At 54.3% G+C, this 20716-nt stretch overlaps 1 protein-coding gene across 1 annotated transcript; it reads left to right on the top strand.

The window, feature by feature from the left end:
- The first annotated feature begins 8757 nt into the window (after positions 1–8757).
- LOC102940329 lies at positions 8758–19579 on the top strand. The gene is made up of 8 exons (XM_043526464.1): positions 8758–9069; positions 10522–10573; positions 12447–12499; positions 13140–13487; positions 14757–14987; positions 16308–16466; positions 16800–16910; positions 17547–19579. The coding sequence occupies exons 1-8, from the start codon at positions 8758–8760 to the stop codon at positions 17658–17660; spliced, it is 1380 nt and encodes a 459-aa protein (XP_043382399.1). The 3' UTR covers positions 17661–19579.
- Positions 19580–20716: the final 1137 nt, after the last annotated feature.

Raw genomic sequence — 20716 nt, 5'->3', positions numbered from 1 at the left:
GCTGGGCCCAGCACCGGGTCAGACAGACAGGGCCAGACTCGTGTCTGGGGTAAGGGCATTGGACGTGGAGAGGCACAAGGGAGGAGTTTGATTTGATATACAAGAGCTGAACCATCATGGCCTCTGGAGCCTGGAGGCTGCCCCTCTTCACATGGGTAGGAGCTCGCTGGATTTCACTGGGGCGGCTCCCGGAGTAGAGCACTGCGCCCTGTGAGTATGGGGCACAGGACCTGCCATTGGCAAGGACTCTGGGGGAAAATGTGAGCAGGAGCCCCGTGTGCTCCTGGAATGGCCTGTGGGATGAAGGCAGGGGCGAGATTCCGGGGCTGGCCTGGAGGCAGGGCCGGATTTAGGGGCAGGCGATGCAGGCGACCGCCTGGAGTGCTGGGCTTGGGGGGGACACCAGGCTCGGGGTGCTGCTTTTGTTGTTAGCAAATGTATTGTCTTATCTGACAGGGATAACGCATGCCTGTACTCCTTTTCTTCATGCCTGCAAATCATGCATCAAAGTCATGAAATGGGCTCCCAATGCAACACAAAACTAGGTATTCAAATGTTTTACAAATGTGGGGAGGGGGAGAGCCGAGGATGCTCCTCGCCTGGGATGCCATTGGGTCACGGGTGTGAATGCGGCCCTACCACTGTCCAACATGGGACAGGGGGTTGGACTAGATGACCTTCTGGGGTCCCTTCCAACCCTGATATTCTATGATATTCTATGAACATAAACCACAGGGCCGTCCCTAGCCATTTTGGCACCCTACGCAGCCCCCATGTGGGGGGGCTGTGTGGGGCCCTAGTCCTCCATGAGGACGGGCTGGGGGGAAACCATCCTCCGACCCCAGCCTGCTCCGCACTGCTCCCCGGGCTCCCAGCCTTGGAGGGCAGGGGTGAACTGCCCCCCAGCACTCGCCGGTGGCGTGGCTGGGAGCTGGCTGCGCGGAGCAGGCTGGGGCCGGGTTGCGGCACTTACCGCTGCCGGTGAGTGCAGGGCAGGCCCTATCTCTGCCGCAGTCCTCAGGGGAGTGGGGGCGGGGGCTTTGGGGAAGGGGCGGAGTGGGCGGAGGGCTGGGGCGGAGCAGGGGCGGGAAGAGGTGGGGTGGAGGAGGAGCAGGGGCGGGGGCCATGGGGAAGAGCCGGAGCAGGGGCTGGAGCAGCACGCAGCTGTGCAGGGCACCAGGAAACGTGGTGCCCCAAATTTCCTGGTGCCCAATTGCATATGGGTGGGGACGGCCCTGCTAAGCCGAGTTCAGGGCGGGGACGAGGCACACAGAGAGACCGGCCCGCTTAGTTTTATGACAAACATGCTAGAAGCTTTGTGCCAAAGTCTGGAAATGGATTGACTGGCGTACACAAGAGAAAAAGAATTCAGCACAACACAAAGCATTCTGAAAGGAAAATGCAGCGGTTACGGAAACCCGGCCAAATTGAGACTGGCTGTGGCTCTCCCTGCTGGCAGCAGGGAGCTGCAGGGGAGGGGGTCCCCTCTTCCCCCCAGCAGCACACCCACCTGGCACCCTCACTGCACCTGCTCCTAGGGGCCCGGCCCCTCTCAGGTCCAGGAAGCCCCCTTGCCTCCCCTGTGGTGAGTGCCCGGGGGATGCCATCACACACGGCCTCCGCCCCTGCTGCCGCTCACTGTATCCTCACGGGGGCAGGAGTCGTGGCTGCGGGGGCCACGGATCCCATGGCCGGACACTCACCAAGCCCCAGCAGCTGCTTAGGTGAGGTCCAGACTCCGTCTCCCAGAAGCCCCTCGGCGTCGCCTCCTGGGGGGTGCCCGGGGAGGGGCGGGCTGCCAACCCTGCGTGCGCTTCCCCAGATGCAGCAGCCACCTCAGCCTGCCGCTGGCGCCGCTCGTGCCCTGTAGGCAGCAGCGGCTGCTGGCTGCGGCGAGGGAGCGCAGCGCCGAGTGGCAGGGCAGCCGCCCGCCTGAGGCAGGGATGCTCCGGGGCCAGGGGGAGGCCACGGGGGGTGCAGGCAGGGCCAGGGGAGACACCTGAGTCTGAACATTGGTGGAGCTGGGCCCCTGAACATTCCTGGAGCCTGGGCACCACGGGCCCAGACGACTCGCCGCCCCGGCAACAGAACACATCAGAATGCATTCAGTTACAGAGCACTGTCCAGCCACACAGCTCGGTCCCCAGCCAAGCCGCTTCCCCTCTGCGTACCATCCACTTCCTCCTTACTGTAGGGTAGTCCCTGGGGAAAACCGAACACACGAAAGACACACAGAATTGAAAGGAAGTAGCAGTTTGAAGGTCTTGTGCCTAATGACCTTCAGCTAAGTAACCAGTACCACCTGGAAGTTTCCTCTCCGCAAAGCGCGAGTGGCACAGCTGGTTTCTGACTTTTCAAAAAAAGATATAAAGAGAAGAAAGTGTTGCAAAAAGGACCCTGAATTTCCCTAGGTTGTTGCAAAAGCAAAGTACAACAGACCCTTTTTTTTTGGCAATATGCAAACATTTCATTATTTTAAAGCATTGTCTTCAGCGCCCCTAGTTCCAAACACCACCTGCTTTCTTTGCTTTCGAATTCCTCCATTCAGATGGGCTGTGCGGGCAGCTCAGCTTTCCCAAGAGGTTGGCAGCCTCACCAGTTGCAGCCTCCTATTAAAGCTGCACCATTGGTATAGCCATGTAGGTCCCAGGATATTAGAGAGACAAGGTGGGGGAGGGTTTGCATGATTGCTGACCCACATGCATCACGAGCACTGCACCGTCTGGAAACTTCCTGCTTCTGGTGACTTTCCTACCGCTCAGCTTGCATCAGGAGCATCTTTCCTTGTGACGTTTACCCCTTCATCCCGGTGCTAAAGCACATGCAGAAAGCTGCCAGCAGAGCTCATAACAAAACTTTGCATTTACATAGAATTTTCATTCCCTAGATCTCCAAGTGCTTTACCAAGAGGGGGAATCACTGCAAAAAATGGTTAAAAGACTTTAAAGTTGCAAACTCCAGCACTTAAAAGCAAGGAAATGCCAGAATTAAGGTTATCTGTGCAACCTTAATTTGGTCCCCTTGTGACTATGCATTATGATATCTTTATTATGACTGCTGGACTTGCCCAATCGTTCTGTGGGGTTGGGATGGAGCATGCTCAGTTGAGGGGGCGTGTGTCTGTCTTAAGATTCCTTCCTCTCACTGCTTAACACAGTTAAAATCTCCATGGTGACCTTTAAACCGCATTGTCTTCAAAATCACTTCTAATAAAGAGAAAAACACAATTGGGGGCGTATTTTTTAGACCTAAGCTCTCTTTAATATTAATCTACTTGTAATATAATATAAGGCCTAAGAGAGATGAAGGCAGTTATGGACTGATCCTGCAAACACTTACGCACTGGGGTAACTTTACTCCTAGGAGAAATTGCTTTGACTCAGTGGGTCTCCTCGTGGGTATATTCCCAGGATCAGGCCCTTACGTTCTAAAAAATCTTCTCTTAACATGATATATCTCATGTGTACAAATATTTGCAGGATCAGGGCCATAGTAAATACAGAAGAAATTTGATTGTTTGCTTTTCTCTCTGTCCAAAACCAGGAATGTCTAATTCCTTATTTAGGTTTTACAAAATGTGTAAAGCTAATCAACTTCCCCTTGTTTCAAACTATGAGCACTATTCCCTGCGCTTTCAGTATAGGGATAAAATTCTATTCCCATCAATCAAGAACTGGCAACAGAGCGATTTTTCCCCCCCAGGAAAATGTTTTCCCAAATGAAACCCCCCTTCCTACTGTAGGTTTATGTTTTGTAATCAGTCCACAAAGTACCCATTACATGTGTCAATGAAGCCAGGTCTGCACCAATAGGACATGAATGTTTTCACTCACTGTGCCTAAAAATACAATTTCCCTGTTCAGAAAATCCCACCAGCTTTTGTATTTACATTCTTGATAGTAATACTGAATCTACAGTAGTTACAGCTATTAAGTTACTTCCTACCCATGTGGAGAGCAGATTAACTGGATCTTTAGCCATTTAGGAAAGAGAACCCCAATTAATCCTTTAACTTGCATGGCAATTCGCTATTTATTGTTGAGGCTTGAAGGAGAAGCAGATAAAGACACACCTGGCAGGGTTGTTAGTACAGTATTGTTCTGGCCAACAGTGACTGGCAGATACATGTGCCTGTGGGTAGAAATGACACTAAAGTTTGGGGGAAGGGAGCAGGGAGCCCAGGGGTCTGTGAAATGGATGTGTGTAAAACAAGGGAACCTGGATACCTCAAATGCAATTCATTTCGTCAGCCAGAAGAAATGTAACGAGCCCTCATTACCTACCTTTTAGAAAGCAAGACACTTGGACTGCTTCACTCTAGGATAAATAGGAGTTGATTTGCCTGTGAGAGAAAACGTTCCTCCCTCTAACAACGTGTTCACTCCTGTGCTGCTCTGGCCTGACTGGAAGATACCGGAAAGTCCAGACGAAATCAACCCGGACAGTGCAGTTTAGCTGCAGCCACTAGGGGAAATACACAAAGGGCGAGTAGGGGGGAGCTTGGGGGCCTAATTCCTGAGCTCACGCCGACAGAGCAGGGCCTGTGACAGCTGAGGGAGCATGGCAGGGCTCAGCCTCCGCCGTGTTCTGCTGACCGGATCCAATCGGGGAATTGGGCTGGAGCTGGTGAAGCAGCTGCTGGGGAAATCAAACCCACCACAGTGGGTCTTTGCCACCTGCCAGGACCCAGAGGGAGCACGAGGACAGGTCAGGAATTACCATAACACAGGGGTCGGCAACCTTTCAGAAGTGGGGTGCCGAGTCTTCGTTTATTCACTCTAATTTAAGGTTTCGCGTGCCAGTCATGCATGTTAACGTTTTTAGAAGGTCTCTTTCTATAAGTCTATAATATATAACTAAACTATTGTTGAATGTCAAGTAAATAAAGTTTTTAAAATGTTTAAGAAGCTTCATTTAGCATTAAATTAAAATGCAGAGCCCCCCGGTCCTGTGGCCAGGACCCGGGCAGGGTGAGTGCCACTGGAAATCGGCACACGGGCCATAGGTTGCCTACCCCTGCCAGAACATCTGGCTTTGTTATTGGCACTGCTCCAACACTGTGCACGTGCGGCTACCTAACCAGAGCCAGTCTCCTCGGAGCGCTGCCGCTGGGCTTGCATTCGTGTTCATACGGAAAGCTGGAGAGGCTGCTTAGCTGGCCTGCGTCCCTAGAATGAACTGCTGCTTTCTGATAGTAAAGGTCCTTGCAGCCATGTCTGGGTCAGCACAGAGCAATGCACCGATCTCTCTGCCAGCCTCTGCTGAGCTACAGACCAGCTGGGGCCACTGAGAGAGGCCTGAGCAAAAACCCTGCATCTAACCACTCTCCCGAAACTCACCCTGCAGGCAAGAGACTTGCCATTGGCCTCTAGCTACACAATGCACTGAGCCAGGCTGGCCTTTGCAGCTGTGCAACGTGAGGGTCAAAGGCAACCAGCCTGCTTACGGAGAGCACACCCACCCGTGCAAGGCCGTGGAGAAGCTGGCCCAGTGAGCTTTGGGTAGCAGCTGTGGCTAATTGTGTTGAAAGTCAAGTGCTCCCAAGTTAGGAAGTGCCGGAATGATGGGTGCCCGTGCAGCCTTAACTTGGCCCCCTTGCACAGGCATTACAGTACTGTGTTTAATTACATTAGTGCAGACTCCCTCTTTGCACAGGACCCCTCCATGTTCGGGAGGCACCTGCTCTAGGGCTGGAGCAGGGCGATGTAGTACTGGCAGGCAGGGCTCGGCCTCCCCCCTCGAGTAAGGGGGAAGAACCACCCATCACAAGCTACAATTGATTTCTAGGGACAGCAACGGAAAAAAGAGGAACGTGGTGAGGTCAGAGGTAAAGCATCAGGGATCAGAGTTGGACACTGAGCCCAGAACCCCGGACGGCACCCACCGCTCCTCAAAGGTGTCCAGGGAGTTAGTGGACACGGCCCAGCAGAACTCTGCCCGGAGACGGGAGCACAAGGGACTAGAAATGGTCCCCACAGTCAAAAAGCCCCCCCCCCCCCCATCCAGCTTCCTCCCTGGAGCGCTGGATGGCCGTCTTGCCCAGTGCCTCAAGGAAGCTGACAAGGCGGTCCTGAGACTTCGCGGGCCACGGATGGGGGGTGCATAGATCAGGAGCTGGGGGGAGCCACAGCCTGAGTGAGAGGCCTTGGAGGAGCCGGAAGGGGGCTGCAACCTGACGCACCTTCGTACATGTGCACCAGGGCATTGGCAGCGGGTGTAATAGGCAAGGCTGAGCCTTCCCTGGTGTACCCGCCACCGGACAGCTGGGCCGTGGTGGCCCCGCCCCTTCCGCTCCCTGCTCCGCCCCTTCCCCAAGGACCCCAACCAATGCCTGCTGCTGTTGGCTGGTGAGTTTCTCCTCTCCTCCACTGCACCCCCCATCTCCAGAGGTGCTCACCGCATCCCGCCTCATCCCACCTCCTGTGGGGGCAGGCAAGCAAGGAGGGATGTGGCAGGGAGAGGTCTGGGAGGAGGCGGCTGGCTCCTGAAAATGAGAACAGGCATTTATGGCACTGTTGTAGCTGGCATCACAAGATATTTAAGTTCCAGATGAGCTAAAGATTCATATGTCCCTTCATGCTTGAACCACCATCCCAGAGGACATGTTTCCATGTTGATGACGCTCGTTTAAAATAAATAATGCTTTAATTAAATTTGTGACTGAACTCCTTGGGGAGAATCCTATGTCTCCTGCTCTGTTTTACCCACATTCTGCTATATATTTTATGTTATGGGAGTCTCGGATGATGACCCAGCATGTTGTTCATTTTAAGAACAAGTTCACTACATATTTGACAAAATGCAAAGAAGATACCAATGTGAGATTTTAAAAGATAGCTACAGCACTTAACCCAAGGTTTAAGAATCTGAAGTGCCTTCAAAATCTGGAAGGGATGAGATTTGGAGCATGCTTTCAGAAGTCTTAAAAGAGCAACACTCCAATGTGGAAACTACAGAACCGAAACCACCAAAAAAGAAAATCAACCTTCTGCTGGTGGCATCCGACTCAGATGATGAACAGGAATGTGCGTCGGTCCGCTCTGCTTTGGATTGTTATCGAGCAGAACCCATCAGCATGGACACAGGTACTCTGGAACGATGGTTAAAGCATGAAGGGACATATGAATCTTAAATCTCTTGTGATGCTGGCTACAACAGTGCAATGTGAATGCCTGTTCTCACTTTCAGGTGACAATGTAAACAAGAAACAGGCAGCAGTATCTCCCATAAATGTAAACAAACTTGTTTGCCTTAGTGATTGGCTGAACAAGAAGTAGGACTGAGAGGACTTGTAGGCTCTAAAGTTTTGCACTGTTTTATTTTTGAATGAGTTATTTTTGTACATAATTCGACATCTATAAGTTCAACTTTCATGATAAAGAGATTGCACTACAGTACTTGTATTAGGTGAACTGAAAAATACTATTTCTTTTGTTTTTTACAGTGCAAATATTTGTAATCATAAATAAATATAAAGTGAGCACTGTGCACTTTATAGTCTGTGTTGTAATTGAAATCAGTATTTGAAAATGTAGAAAACATCCAAAATGTTTAAATAAATGGTATTCTATTAATGTTTAACAGTGCTATTAATTGCACAAATATTTGCGATTCATTTTTTTAATCACGATTAATTGCGATCAATTTTTTTAATCGCTTGACAGCCTGAATTTAAATTAAATACAGGTTCAATTTTTAAAAATAAACCTATTGTAAATTTAAGGCCTAAATTTATTATAATCAGTTAAAATCATTGAAATTAAATAGAAAAAATAATATTCACCAGTCCTGCTTTCCTTCCAAGATTTAAAGCAAGTCAAACTGCTGAACTGGGGAAGTCACTGTCTAGGCACCTGGAACCAGAGTTTGCTTTAGTGGATCACCTGACGATGACCTGTTCTGTTCATTCCTTCTGGGGCACCTGGCATTGGCCACTGTCAGAAGACAGGATACTGAGCTAGATGGACCTTCGGCCATTCTGGGTCAGACCATTCTTATGTTCTTATGAAATGGTAACCCGGCTTTTGACAGCAGTAGCCTCTTCAGCCGGTGCAAAGAATATCTTCTTCATATCAGTTATTTAATTCCTGTGATAAACTCAGGACAGACAGCTGCAAGAGGATGGGGGGGGGGGGGGGGAAACAGTCCCAGAAGTTAAAAGGTCCTCCTCCCTATCAACTGAGGAGGGGTGACTATAGGTCAATCAGGTTCAGCTGTGAAGAGGGTTATCAGAGATCAATTAGGATCAGCTGAGAAGGAGTTACCTGAGGTCAATTAGGATCAAATGATGCCAACTAAGGCCTGCCTGAGACCTTTTTAAACCCTCCCCTGTTGGGAGAAGGAGAGAGAGAGAAGGAGCCAAGCTGCCAGCAGGCGAGGAGCAGCAAGACAGCGAGCCTCAGAGGCTGCATTCCCTCCCTTAAGGGAGAAAACAAGCCCAAGAGACTGGCTGAGAGAAGGACGGACTGTCCCTGTGCAGCCAAGAGGAACTGTTTTCCCCAAGCCTGTCTCACCAAGGGTAAAAACAGCTGAGACTGGCTTACCACACGTCGTGTCAAGAGTGGGCTGTGTGAGTGAGACTTTGTGGCGAACCATCTCAGGGCAGGGTAAATCACCCCCAACAACAACAAAAAAGAAATAGAGGATTTAGTGAAGGCGTTGGTGCAGGCCACCGCAGCCCAAGAAGAGGCTACCAGGGTTCAGATGGCTACCCAGCAGGAGTCAGTGTGAATACAGCAGGAGATGAATCAATTACTGATGAGCCAGGTGGCCCAGGATCGAGCCACCCTGCGTGAGGTTATGAACCAGCTAAAGGCCCTGACCACCCTGACACACGGCCCCCATAGGACCCGGCCCCTGCAGGCAAGCAGCTACTTACAGAAGATGACGATGGACAACGACGTAGAGGCATATCTCCTCACGTTTGAGAGAACAGCCCCGCGAGAGGCCTGGCCCCAAGACCAGCGGGCCAGTATCCTTGCTCCTTTTCTGTGTGGGGAGGCACAGAAGGCATATTTTGACATAACAGAAGCAGCTACCACCCCAGCTGAAGGTGGAGATCTTGGCGAGGTCTGGCGTGACGACAGCTCGTTATCCCTAGCCTGATTCTTGCTTGCATATTTATACCTGCCTCTGGAAATTTCCACTGCATGCATCCGATGAAGTGGGTATTCACCCACGAAAGCTTATGCTCTAATACGTCTGTTAGTCTATAAGGTGCCACAGGACTCTTTGCCTGTTTTACCCAAGCCCATCTCACCAAGACTAAAAAGAACTGAGGTTGCTGGGACCGAGAAGGTGCCTTTGCCACATTCCTTAAAGTTCAATGAAAAGTTCTTTCTAAGTTCAGAAGCAACTTGGGAGCTGGAAAAACTAAAGCTTGTTTTCCTCTTCCGGGTTTGAGAGGATGAGATCTGCTAGTCCTAAAATCTTGTGGAACATGGTACGAGAAACCATCAGTTCAGATCACTAACTACAGATACTTCCTTTGTTTTAATAAATCAGTTTTAAATGTAAAACTTTTGATAAATGATTTTTCTTATGTATCCAGCACATTTAAAGTGGTTTTATTTTAACGAATACCAAAAAATGCTGGTTTTGCACATTTTACATTCACTTGAACTGCCATCCAAATAGAGTGTGACACAAATCACAAGTAAAAACTTACCCATCTAGTAAGTAAGAAATGTATCACTTACCATTTTCTAACTGGGACGGTCCTCAACATGCCAGCATAGCCTAACTTTGGAGTGCATGACTTTGCAGTCATAATGTTCTTTCAGCATAGAGCTTTTTGTGTGTGACTGAAGATGGGGTGGCTGTGGGAATCTCCCTGTTCTCTGGATCTGTCCCAGTGTCTAGCGGCCTGAGCCAACTCCCATTAAAGTCAACAGAGAGACTCCCATGGACTTCAGTGGGAGTTTGCTCAAGCTTCATTTTGCACGTGATTGTAAATATTGCTCTTGTGACCGAACCCCTAACTCCGGGACTGACTCCCTGCCTGTCTCACCCAGCCTGTCCAAGCTGGTGTGACAATGAAGCAAATATGGAAAGTAAGTGTATTTGTTTGTTCGTGCACATGTGCGAGAACAGTCTCTCATGGACACAGATATGCTACAGAGCAGTGGGGGAGGGTCTAGGTTGGATATTAGGAAACACTATTTCACTAGGAGTGTGGGGAAGCACTAGAATGGGTTCCCTAGGGAGGTGGTGGAATCTCCTTCCTTTGAGGTTTTTAAGTCCTGGCTTGACAAAGCCCTGGCTGGAATGATTTAGTTGGGGTTGGTCCTGCTTTGAGCAGCGGGTTGGACTAGATGACCTCCTGAGTCCCTTCCAACCCTGATCTTCTATGATTCGCTTCTCCTCGCCCTGAAATCAGTTGGAGCAGTTGGGCAGCACTGCACTACTCTATGGAGACAGACTCTGGCCCTCAGTTTGTATGTGGCGTTGGGGCTGTAGCCCGGCCCTTACCTCTGCCTTCTGCTGCAGCTTTCCATTGTTCTCCGTGTTTCTCTTTTTTAGGAGCTGCAGAATCTGGTTTCCAAATATCCGAACCTGGTGATGGTGAAGCTAGGTACATGCTCTGCCTCTGAACGATTCCCTGCAAGTCTGGGCGCTCCAGCTGTGGGACTGGCTGTTCCCCTCCTTTCTATCCCTCTTCTGGGCCTGTGCACTAGACTCCCTGAAAGCAGTGCCCATGTTCAGCTGCCAACCCCCAAAGCCACCTCTGTGCTTCTCAGCTCTCTGTGCACTGCTGCAAAGTCAGCTTTGCCCAGCTTCCTGAAACCCATCTGCCACTCAGGTCCAGGATCTCGTCAGCCACCCTGGAATCTGCATGGGTCATATAAAAAGCTCAGGTTCTTTGGGAAGCGACACGAGCTTTTCCCGCGGGGTGGCTTGGGGTTTCAGGAGGGGAGGCATGGCGTAGCTGGGGGGCTGTGGCCGGCACGGGCCTCTTCCGGCCATGGGAGGGCAGAGCAGGGCTCAGGGCTCCAGCCTGCAGCAGAGGGACTCAGGGTTTCTCCAGGAATGGTGGGGCTCCATCCACAGAGGGAGGGGGGCTCAGGACTTCTCCAGGAGGGGGGGGCGAGCAGAAGGAGTGAGGCCAGGGGGACTACTCTTCCCAAAGGGGGGCTCCACCCGCCGCCCATGGCTGTGCCGCTGTGGCATTCAGTGAGGACGTTGCTGCCCCGCTGGGAGAGCGTCTCCCGTCAGCGTGGTTACTCCACCTCCGCGAGCGGCCGTGCTGTGTCCGTGGGAGACACCCTGCCCACGGAGCGCTGTCCACAGCAGAGGCTAGGCCGGTAGGACTGAGGCGCACAGGGCGGTGGCTGAGCAGCGTGGTCACCCCGATTGTGAGGTCATAGTGCAGACCTGGCCTGAGGCGCCGTGCATTTACACCAGGAGGCACCCAGGGGATCCCAGATCCGGGTGTAGTGACGCCTGCACAGTGCTGGTTTTATGGCCCTCAGAGCGCTCATTGGTACCAGACAGGCTGTGGCATGCCAGCCTATGCCCTGCATTTATTTCTCCTGGCAGCAGAGCACCATCTGGTGCCTGCAAGGAGGTGGCAAGGATAGTGTGTCTGTGAGGTAGAGCCCAAGGTCACTGCCAGGTGCTGGGTTTATCTAGGACCCAGACTTGTTTCTTGGCATCCTTCCCCTCATCTTCTCCTTCTGCTCTCCTTCTCTGGCGTCCTGCCAGCCTTCCCAGCCCCGTTCACGGCTGGGAGAGATCTTGCTTCCAGAAAGGCTAAGTGCAGAAATGGTGAAACGAAGAGCCGGTGCTGCTCTGGTGCTTTACTAGCTGGGTACGTCTAACCCTCCCGCTCCGTCGTGGCACCTCTGGGGATCTGCACAGATTGGAACTGCCCCCTGGCTATTTCTCCAGCACGGGACGCATGAGGGTAACTGCAGAGAGAAGGGACAGGGTCTCTCCCACACCAACGTGATGTGGAATCCTTGCTGCCTGTGTCGAAGCTCCCAGCCCCGCTCCTCAGGTTCAGAGCCCCAGCTCCCATCTGAGCCACGAATTCAGAGCACTGTCTGCACAGCTGGTTTGGGAACGCTGGCACGAGACCAGCCAGCCCCAGTCTGTCGATCCAGGCTCACTGCTGCAGACTGCGTGGACAGACACTCAGGGTCTCTCCGGAGATGCTTGTCTGAGCAGCCGTTGCTTGAGGACCAAAGTGCCTCTCGCAAGATAGTGAGGTGAACACTCTGGAGTGCAATTGCACCCCCGAGGATCTCAGAGCCTGTAACATAAGGAAGGGGCTGTTTGTAGCCCTAACCTCACAGCCCCTCCACCCTCTTCACAGATGCCATGAATCCAGTGAGCATCAAGGAAGCAGCCTGGAGGGTTGAGGAGAGCTGGACGGCTTGGGCCTGAACCTGGTAATAACGCTGGCATTTTCTGCAACCTGTCTCTGGCAATGGTGGATTCCGAAGAGATGCTGGGTGCCTACAAGACCAACGTGGTTGGCCCAATGTTGGTGGGCCAGGTAAGGCTGCAGTGGCCGGGATGCTGCTGCACTTCCAGGGAGCGGGCGTAAGGAGGGAGTCATCTGGGGTGGACAGGAGGGTCTGGAAGAAGGGGAGGGCTGAGCTGAGCTTCTGGCTGGAGATATCAGCCGTGTCCGTGGGATCTGGAGACGGGTGGTCCCCGCCCCGAATGCACCTGGGGGCATTAACAGAGCAGGGGGTCAGGGGGCATTAACAGAGCAGAGGGCAGGCCCCTGGGACAGGGGGAAAGCTGGGTGCTCATGCTCTCCACAAAGGCAGAGATGCAGGGAGGCGGCTCCTGAGGGGAGCCTGGAGTTGGAGGGAGACTCAGGAGCTGCTGAGGGATGGCACCTGCCTGAGCCCTGGGAAGGCAGAGACGGTGCCAGCCCTAGACTGTGTGGGGAGGGAGGCTAGGGTGACCCGATATTTGGGGCTTTTTCTTATATTGGTGCCAATTACCTGCCACCCCATCCCAATTTCACCCTTACTGTCTGGTCAAGTGACGCCCAGGTGCCTGAGGAAGGAGGGGAGGTCGCTGGCTTCTAGCTAAGGCTTCGCTGCGGTGGGGGGGTGGCCAGCTGAGCTCCCTTTGGGCAGAAGATTTAGTGGTCTCTGGATTTCTGTTGCACTTGATAAAAGACTCGGCGGCCCGGAAGGAGTCAGACATTTGAATGTGGCTGGGCCCAAGGATCAGGTCACGTGTCTGGCTGGACCGGGCCGAAGAACACACGAGGGAAACTGAGGCAAGGGGCCGCAGCAGCCCCCTGGCGAGTGCCGGAGCGGCCGCTGGCGGCAGCAGGGCTCTCGGCCTGGCTCGGCCGCTCCGGGGTGCGGCGCCGGGCAGGGCGGAGCCGCCGGGAGCCCCGGGCCCACGGCCGCTGCTCGGGGCCCCGCGGAGCCAGCGGCAAGGCCCGGCCCCAGGCCCCGGCGAGACGAGCCCGGCCGCCCGCTGAGAACGGCCCGGCCCGGCCCGCCGGCGGCGGACAGGTCTGAGCGGCCGCCCGCAGGGACCGGGGCCCAGGCCGGGGAGCGGGAGCGGGGCGAGCCGGGAGCCCCCGGGCCCATAGCGGAGTCCCCCGGCTCTCGGCCCGGCCTGGGGGCGGGGTGCTGGGAGTTGTAGTTCGCCGGCCAGGGCGCTCCGCCTGGGCCCTTGGGCCTGCTCCGCCACCGGCACTACAAGTCCCAGCATGCCCCGCGCCCGCCGGCCAGGAGCCTGGAGTGGGAGCGGACCCCAGGAAAGGAGGCGGGGCGGGGTCCGTGGCCCCCCGGCCCGCAGGGGGCGATGGCAGCGGGGCCGGTCAGTGCTGGCGGCTGTGCCCGGCCAGGGGGAATGGTCCCGCCCCGCCCCGCCCCGCCCCTCGCACCGCGCGGAGTGGAGGGGGCACTTGTGGGGCGAGTCAGGGAGCGACGGGGGAGCTGGCGGTGACTCGGGGGGTAGGAGAAGTGGGGTGGGGCGGGGCACAGGGAGGGGAGAGTCTGGGCTGAAGGGGGCGGAGGGAGTCTGGGCAGAGGGAGGGGGAGAGAGGGGGGGAGGGGGGGAGAGAGTCGGGGAGAGAGGGGGGGAGGGGGGAGAGAGTCTGGGCGGAGGGAGGGCGAGGGGGGAGAGAGTCTGGGTGGAGAGAGGGCGAGGGGGGAGAGAGTCTGGGCTGAAGGGGGCAGGGAGGGAGGGCGAGAGGGGGAGAGTCTGGGCTGAAGGGGGCAGAGTGGGAGGGAGGGACGGGGGAAGAGTCTGGGCTGAAGGGGGCAGGGAGAGAGGGAAGGAAGGGGGAGAGTCTGGGCTGAAGGGGGCAGGGAGGGCGAGAAGGGGAGAGAGTCTGGGCGGAGGGAGGGAGGGCGAGAAGGGGAGAGAGTCTGGGCTGAAGGGGGCAGGGAGGGAGAGAGGGGCAGAGAGTCTGGGCTGAAGGGGGCAGGGAGGGCGAGAGGGCGAGAGAGTCTGGGCGGAGGGAGGGCGAGAGAGTCTGGGCGGAGGGAGGGAGGGCGAGAAGGGGAGAGAGTCTGGGCTGAAGGGGGCAGGGAGGGAGAGAGGGGGAGAGAGTCTGGGCTGAAGGGGGCAGGGAGGGGGGGGGTGTGGTTGAAGGTGGGGGTGGGCAGTAGCAGGGCAGGGCTACAGAGGAGAGCCCTTTGTGAAGGTGGGGGTTAATTAGGGGGGGTCGGGGAGCCCAGGTGTGAAGGTTGGGGTCGGGGCTTGGTTTGAGGCTGGATTGTGGTAGCCTTGGTGGTAAAGTCTGTGTGTCCCTCCGTGGCCCTTTCTCCCAGCAAAAGACGGGCACCAGCAGTTTTCCTCCCCACACTCCACCCCAGTCACTGTACTGGCTCGCCTGCCTCACCACCCTTTGTCTTCAGACACCACCGGTGTGGTGCTCTGCTCTGTTCAGTGTTGATACCAGTCGGCTGCGTGCGTGTTCCCTCCGTGTGCTGCCCTGGCTCTGCAGATCGCTGACCCAGCAGACCCCGAGAGAGCCCCCAATGACCACCGACTCTGATAAGGTACGAAGGCACCGGCCAGGTTTATTGTTAAACAAAGCACAGTAATAGTTTCCAGCAGACTCTACAGGACATACTACGAATATGTGCCACCTGACAATGGACACAGCTCAGATAGTAGCAGGATACTCCACTGTCCCCTAGGCTGGACAAAGACTCCCACTCAGGGATGCATCCTTATACATAGGTCCAAACAAATTACACATCGCTCCTGACGCATCGAGGTACAACCCCTCTGCGTGTTGGGGTGCTGCCTCTCTCCTGGTACATGTTGGTTCGAACCAACAAGTCTGCCTCTGGCTCACAGCTTAGCTTTGCTTTATGTTAGCGAAGTCTTGACCATTCCTTTGGTTCAGGCCTCTGATACCAAGGGTTTATGTTTCAGGGCCTCATCTTACTACATCCCTCATGGCTACAAAGGGAGAAATAGGCTAAAAACTAATATTTTAAAAAGTTTTGTAAACATTATTATGTCAAAGTAGAAAATCCAGCTTTCAAAAGATGTATTTATGAAACATAACTTTGGGTGGAGGAAGTGGTGGTGGGGAGATGCAGGTGCAACTCCAGTGACTGCTGCATCTGGGCTTAATGTGGCTTATAAATGTGCTAGTTAAGCACTTGTGTTCAGGGCCCCAAGCAGGCCCTGAGTGTTTAAACATAAAAGACAAAACTAACAAACCACAAACCCCCCCACCACAAACAAATCACATTCAAGAGTATTCTGGGTATATTCATGCTAACCCAGTTTGTTCTCTGTGGGCTGAGTGCAGATCTCAATCAACCGTGGCTTTAAATATCTTATTTTGTTTAAATAAAGGTCTTCATCCCCATCCCAGCAGTACCGGGTATACTATGGTGTCGTCGCACAAGGCCCACACTCAGAGGGGGCCCATAACAACCACATGGGGGTCCACAAATATGTTTGGCGCCAGGCCCACAAAAGGTTAATCCAGCCCTGGTTGTCAAAAGTACTTTATGCAGGTGCCTGTGTTCCCAATGGGAAACTGAGGCACAGGAAGGCACATATTGGATGTGCCCAGGGTCACGTACGTCAGTGACAAAGCCAAAGACTGAGCCCAGAACTCTGCGTTTGGTCCTCTGCTCCTGCTTCATGCGTTCACCTAACACAGGGCTTGGGAGCGCTCTCGAGGGACAGTTGCTCGGGTGGGAGGAAGAACCCAGAAATTTGGGGCTAATTGAAATCCCTCCTTTTCTGGTCTGTGCTTCCCCCTGGGCGGCCTGGGACTGGGTTGGATGGAGCTCACTCCCGGAGTGAAGGGGCACTAGCTCCACACAGACCCCATGGGACTGTCTTCCCGCCAGGCGTTCCTGCCCTTGCTGAAGAAGGCTGCCCAGGGAAGTAGCCAGAATGGGCTGAGCTGCAGCAAGGCGGCCATTGTGAACATTTCCTCTTTTATGGGATCCATTGACAGAGTCCCTGAGACATTCTCTGTGCCAGCCATCTCCTACCGCTGCAGCAAGGTACAGCCCCCTCCTTCCCCAGGCCTGGCTCCCAGGGGCAATGGTATCCCCTGCTAACGTACCCTGCTATTCCAGCTGGGCAGCGTCCAAAGGCAGTACCAGTGGGTAGGACCTTGCAGGATGTAGCCGTGGGGCTCTTGGTTTTTATGTGCTGTGCCTTTAACACGCTCAGAACGCCGGTGACGGGCTCACCGTAGCACGAAGCAGGCGTTTTGGCCTCAGTGTCGCGGCTGCCTGTCACAGAGGAGCCGCGCACACACTCCTGTGTATGGAGGAAGACAGCCAATGCAAGCACATGGTAATACCCTCAGTTCACGGACTCTTCCCATGCAGGCCGCTCTCAACATGCTGACCCGGTGCCAGGCACCGAGCTACGCAGAGGACGGCATTCTGTGCACTGCAGTTCATCCCGGTTGGGTGAAGACCGACATGGGCACCCAAGAGGTGAGTGCTGGGTCCCTGGGAGCAGCGATTGTGGTGTGGGAGAGGGGCTGGGGTTCGGAAACCTCCCAGCGCAGAGCAGCCGTCTGCAGCAGTACGTGAACTGATCTCTGCCTCCAGTGCCCCTGGGCCTTTGAAGTCAGCCTGTGCTGGTCACGACCTCCAACCTTGTGGCCGGCCTTCCAGCTTATCCAATACATGCTACCCACTATGGCCCAGAGCTGCAAGCCAGAACCAGGTGTATCTGATCTGCCCCCACATCTCCTGTGTGCCTGGTACCTGCACGTGTAACTGACCAGTCACCTGTGTGCACACCTGCCAACTCTGCACGTGCTCAGGGCTCTGCAGCTGGGCTGTAGGAGCATGTACAGATAAACTCCCACATCTGCAAGTTTGGGCGTACACATGTGCAGGAAGCATGCCCAGGCCTGACTGTATGGGGTGGCTTGGCCCCTGAGAACCGAGTCCAGCTTCCTTCCATAGGAACTTGGGGGGCTGCTGTATCCCCTGGCTTGAACTGGTTTCCATCATATCCAGGGGTTACAGGTTGGTTCAATGGCTCTCACCCCCCAGCACTATACACATTGTTCCAGCCCCACAACCAGCTTGTTGACTTCTGAATTTCCTGGACTGTTGCAGGCCCACCTGCCCGTGGACGAAAGCGTGCGGGGGATTCTCGCCGTGCTTCCTACCCTCTCCGAGAAGCACAGCGGGAGCCTCTGGAGCTGGACAGGGAAGACTATTCCCTGGTGAGAGAGCAGCACCGTACCTGGGCTGAGAGCAGAGGTGCTGTGTGCCAGAAACCCTGCGGCCCGAGAGGGGAGGCCATGACCTCAGGTGGTGCTCGCAGGCTCCATGGAATCTGTTTAGGTGTTTGCAGAGCTGAGGTCACTGAGTACAATCCCTTGTTTGTAAAGACACTGGTGTGTTCCACGTAGTCAGTGTGATCTGCAGACGGGGCCATGGGCTCCCTGTAGCTGCTTCACAAATACCCTGAGACACAGACAGTGGCAGTCCTCTCTCTTCTCCCAGCAAGTCCAAGGACTCCCCTGCAGATGGGGTGTCTGCCCTGGCCTGCCGGTACCACGCAGCGCCCTGGCCCCTATCTGCCTGCTCTCCCCAGGACTCCAGAGCCCGATTCACATCACCCGTGCCTGTCTGTGTGTGCACTGACCACATGGCCAAACGGGGGAGCTGTACACGTGCGTGACTAGACAGGTATGCAGCTGCTTAGGAGCCTGGTGGGTGGAGAGTGCCGGCTGGGGGCTGGCAGAGGTGGAGGTGCATTTCTCTGCCACAACCATCTAGGGTTAAAACTCGCTTTTTCTCTCCCCGTCTGACGTGGACCCAGAGAGCCTGTCCTCTGACGAGGCTGGGCTGCCCTGAGCTAGAGCCGACACCCGGCTAGGATTGGCCTGGCTCAGAGCCCGAGGGGCAGCCTAGAACTCACAGTCCAGCGGCAGCGGTGCTGGGGCAGCTAAGGGGTCTGTAAGCTGCCTGTGTGACCCTTGATCCTGGCTGTTCTGGGGCTGGAGAGGCCGCTGGTGGGAGTTAGACACCCTCTGGGTGCTGAGTTTCAGCAGCCTCCGTGGGCTGCCCCATAGGTTACATTGCTGCATCCCCGCCCTGGCACACCGGTCTCCCCGCCAGCCCTGCCTGCTGCCTGGTCTCTTTGCAAGGGATTCCATGGAGGAAGAGCTATGGATAGAGGGTCCTCAGAGAGGCTAATACGAGACTCCTAAAATAACCACGCCCTTGCCATCGGACCCAGAGCTGTAGCTTTTTCCATACAGTCAACTGCTGCCATGTGGGACTAGAGTTTGGGCCCATGACCCCTCTGGGACAAAGAAGGGGGCAGGCTCCTGCATGCTGGCTTCGAGAGGGGCAGCATGCCGCTAAGTGTGAAAAATGCATTTGAAGCCCCAGCGTCGTTTTCCAAGCTTGGATTTGTTGCAGGCGACAGATTGTGTGCATTGGAGTTATGACAAATGCCGGATGAGTGGGAACATGGGCAGGCCTGACTTGCTGGCCCAGCTGGCCAGGGATTTTGTTACAGAGGCAAGTGAGAGCCAGGTTATGGCAGGGATGGAGCTCAGACTGGAAACTTTCTGCCCTAGCAGGCCCCAATCCTGCAGAAATCTAGTGGGGGTGGTGCCCGCAATTCCCGGAAGCGCCTTTGAAAATCCCCAGCTAATGCCTCTTCTCCACCCCTGCTCTCCTGAAGGAGGTGCCTGGGGTGAGGGCAGGACCGAATCCTGCCCCAGCCACCTCCCAGACCAGTGTTTTCCCCAGGAATTGAAATTAGGGGGGTGTTCGAATTTACTGGTCGGGGGGGGGGGGGTCAGGGCGATGATGGGTGAGGCCGTGAGGGTGAAAGTGGGCTGTCTGGCACCATAGTAAAAATTGAAAAATGTTTCATAACCATGTTATTAGATTTAACTCATGTTTTAAAATCATCACACCCTACTTCTTCAACAGCAGCTGCGCTGGCCCTGGCCTTGCCCCATGTGGACAAGGGGTTTCCCTACACCCCCCATTATTACTGACTTTTTAAAGTATCTACCAAGATAACGTACACAATGACTTAATACTTGATGCCCATTTGCATCCGTGCATTTGTCAGCCATGTATGCAAATTTTCTGAATGTGGTGAGAGTCCTTTACTTTTTCAACTGCTGAGTCTTTCACTGTTGCACCGCATGCGTCTAGCCAGTCAGTGGAGTTTCTTGCAGAAAGACAGTGAGCATTTGCTGGTCTTGTTCGGAACCAGCGTTCAGCTTCAGGATGAACACGTGACAAGGCACTTAACATTGGCCTCCAGTTTGTAGCGTGTGGTGTCTCTTGCCTAAATGGAAAGTAGGATGCCACAGCCATGTGTGTTTGCATGAACTGTGTTGTGTCTCCAGCATTCTTAACAGCCTCATTAACACTCACCGGTGTTGTCCTTGGTCAGTGGAGACTCAGAGTTCAGAGCTGCTTTCACAGGAGTTCACCTCCCAGGTGGGGGGCAAGAAGGCACCTTGCTCGTTCCTCCAGCTGCTCACTGTTCGCTCTGGCCACTGTTGTTCGTTGTGCCGCTGTTCACTCCATCACTGTGTTGCCAATGGCCCTACGCTGCCACCTGCCACTGTGACCTCTGCGAGTCGGTCTCTTGCGGTTCCACCGGCTCTCAGTGATTTCAGCCGAGCTCTCAGTGGGGGAACCTCACTGCTAGTGCAGACTGGGCCGTCTCTGCCACAGAAACACTGTCCCACAGCCGGTCTAAGCACTTAGACCTGATTCTCAGTGATTTCAGCTGTAGTGGTCACTTAACAGAACAAAAAGAAAAGGAGGACTTGTGGCACCTTAGAGACTAACCAATTTATTTGAGCATAAGCTTTTGTGAGCTACAGCTCACTTCATCGGATGCATCCAATGAAGTGAACTGTAGCTCACGAATCCAATAAAGTGAGCTGTAGCTCACGAAAGCTTATGCTCAAATAAATTGGTTAGTCTCTAAGGTGCCACAAGTACTCCTTTTCGTTTTGCGAATACAGACTAACACAGCTGCTACTCTGAAACTTAACAGAACAAAAGACTCTCTATGGAGCCTAATCAGCTCTGTCTTTAAACAGTGGAGAGGGACAGGTCAAATCGTACTTGTGACTCAGGCAGACCATCAAGCAAAACACCTGTCCCCACCCTCTCTCTTGATGCCCTCAATTAGCATAGGCTAAGGACAATTCTACTGCCCTTTACTAAGACAATAAGAACAACAACATTTCATTACCCTCACCCTCCGCCGCATTCAAGTGATTTGTAACCCAACC

Source organism: Chelonia mydas, chromosome 12 (assembly GCF_015237465.2).
Source record: "Chelonia mydas isolate rCheMyd1 chromosome 12, rCheMyd1.pri.v2, whole genome shotgun sequence".
NCBI lineage: Eukaryota > Metazoa > Chordata > Testudines > Cheloniidae > Chelonia > Chelonia mydas.
Note: the sequence above shows the minus strand (reverse complement) of the source record. Positions and strands in the feature narration are given on the sequence as shown.

Bases quoted from the DNA above. Each gene is read 5' to 3' on its own strand.
- LOC102940329 (XM_043526464.1), top strand. From the start codon at position 8,758: ATGAGCCAGGTGGCCCAGGATCGAGCCACCCTGCGTGAGGTTATGAAC. The intron at 9,070-10,521 runs GTCTGGCGTGAC...TCTCTTTTTTAG, and splicing joins AAGGTGGAGATCTTGGCGAG to GAGCTGCAGAATCTGGTTTC. The intron at 16,911-17,546 runs GTGAGTGCTGGG...GGACTGTTGCAG, and splicing joins CCGACATGGGCACCCAAGAG to GCCCACCTGCCCGTGGACGA.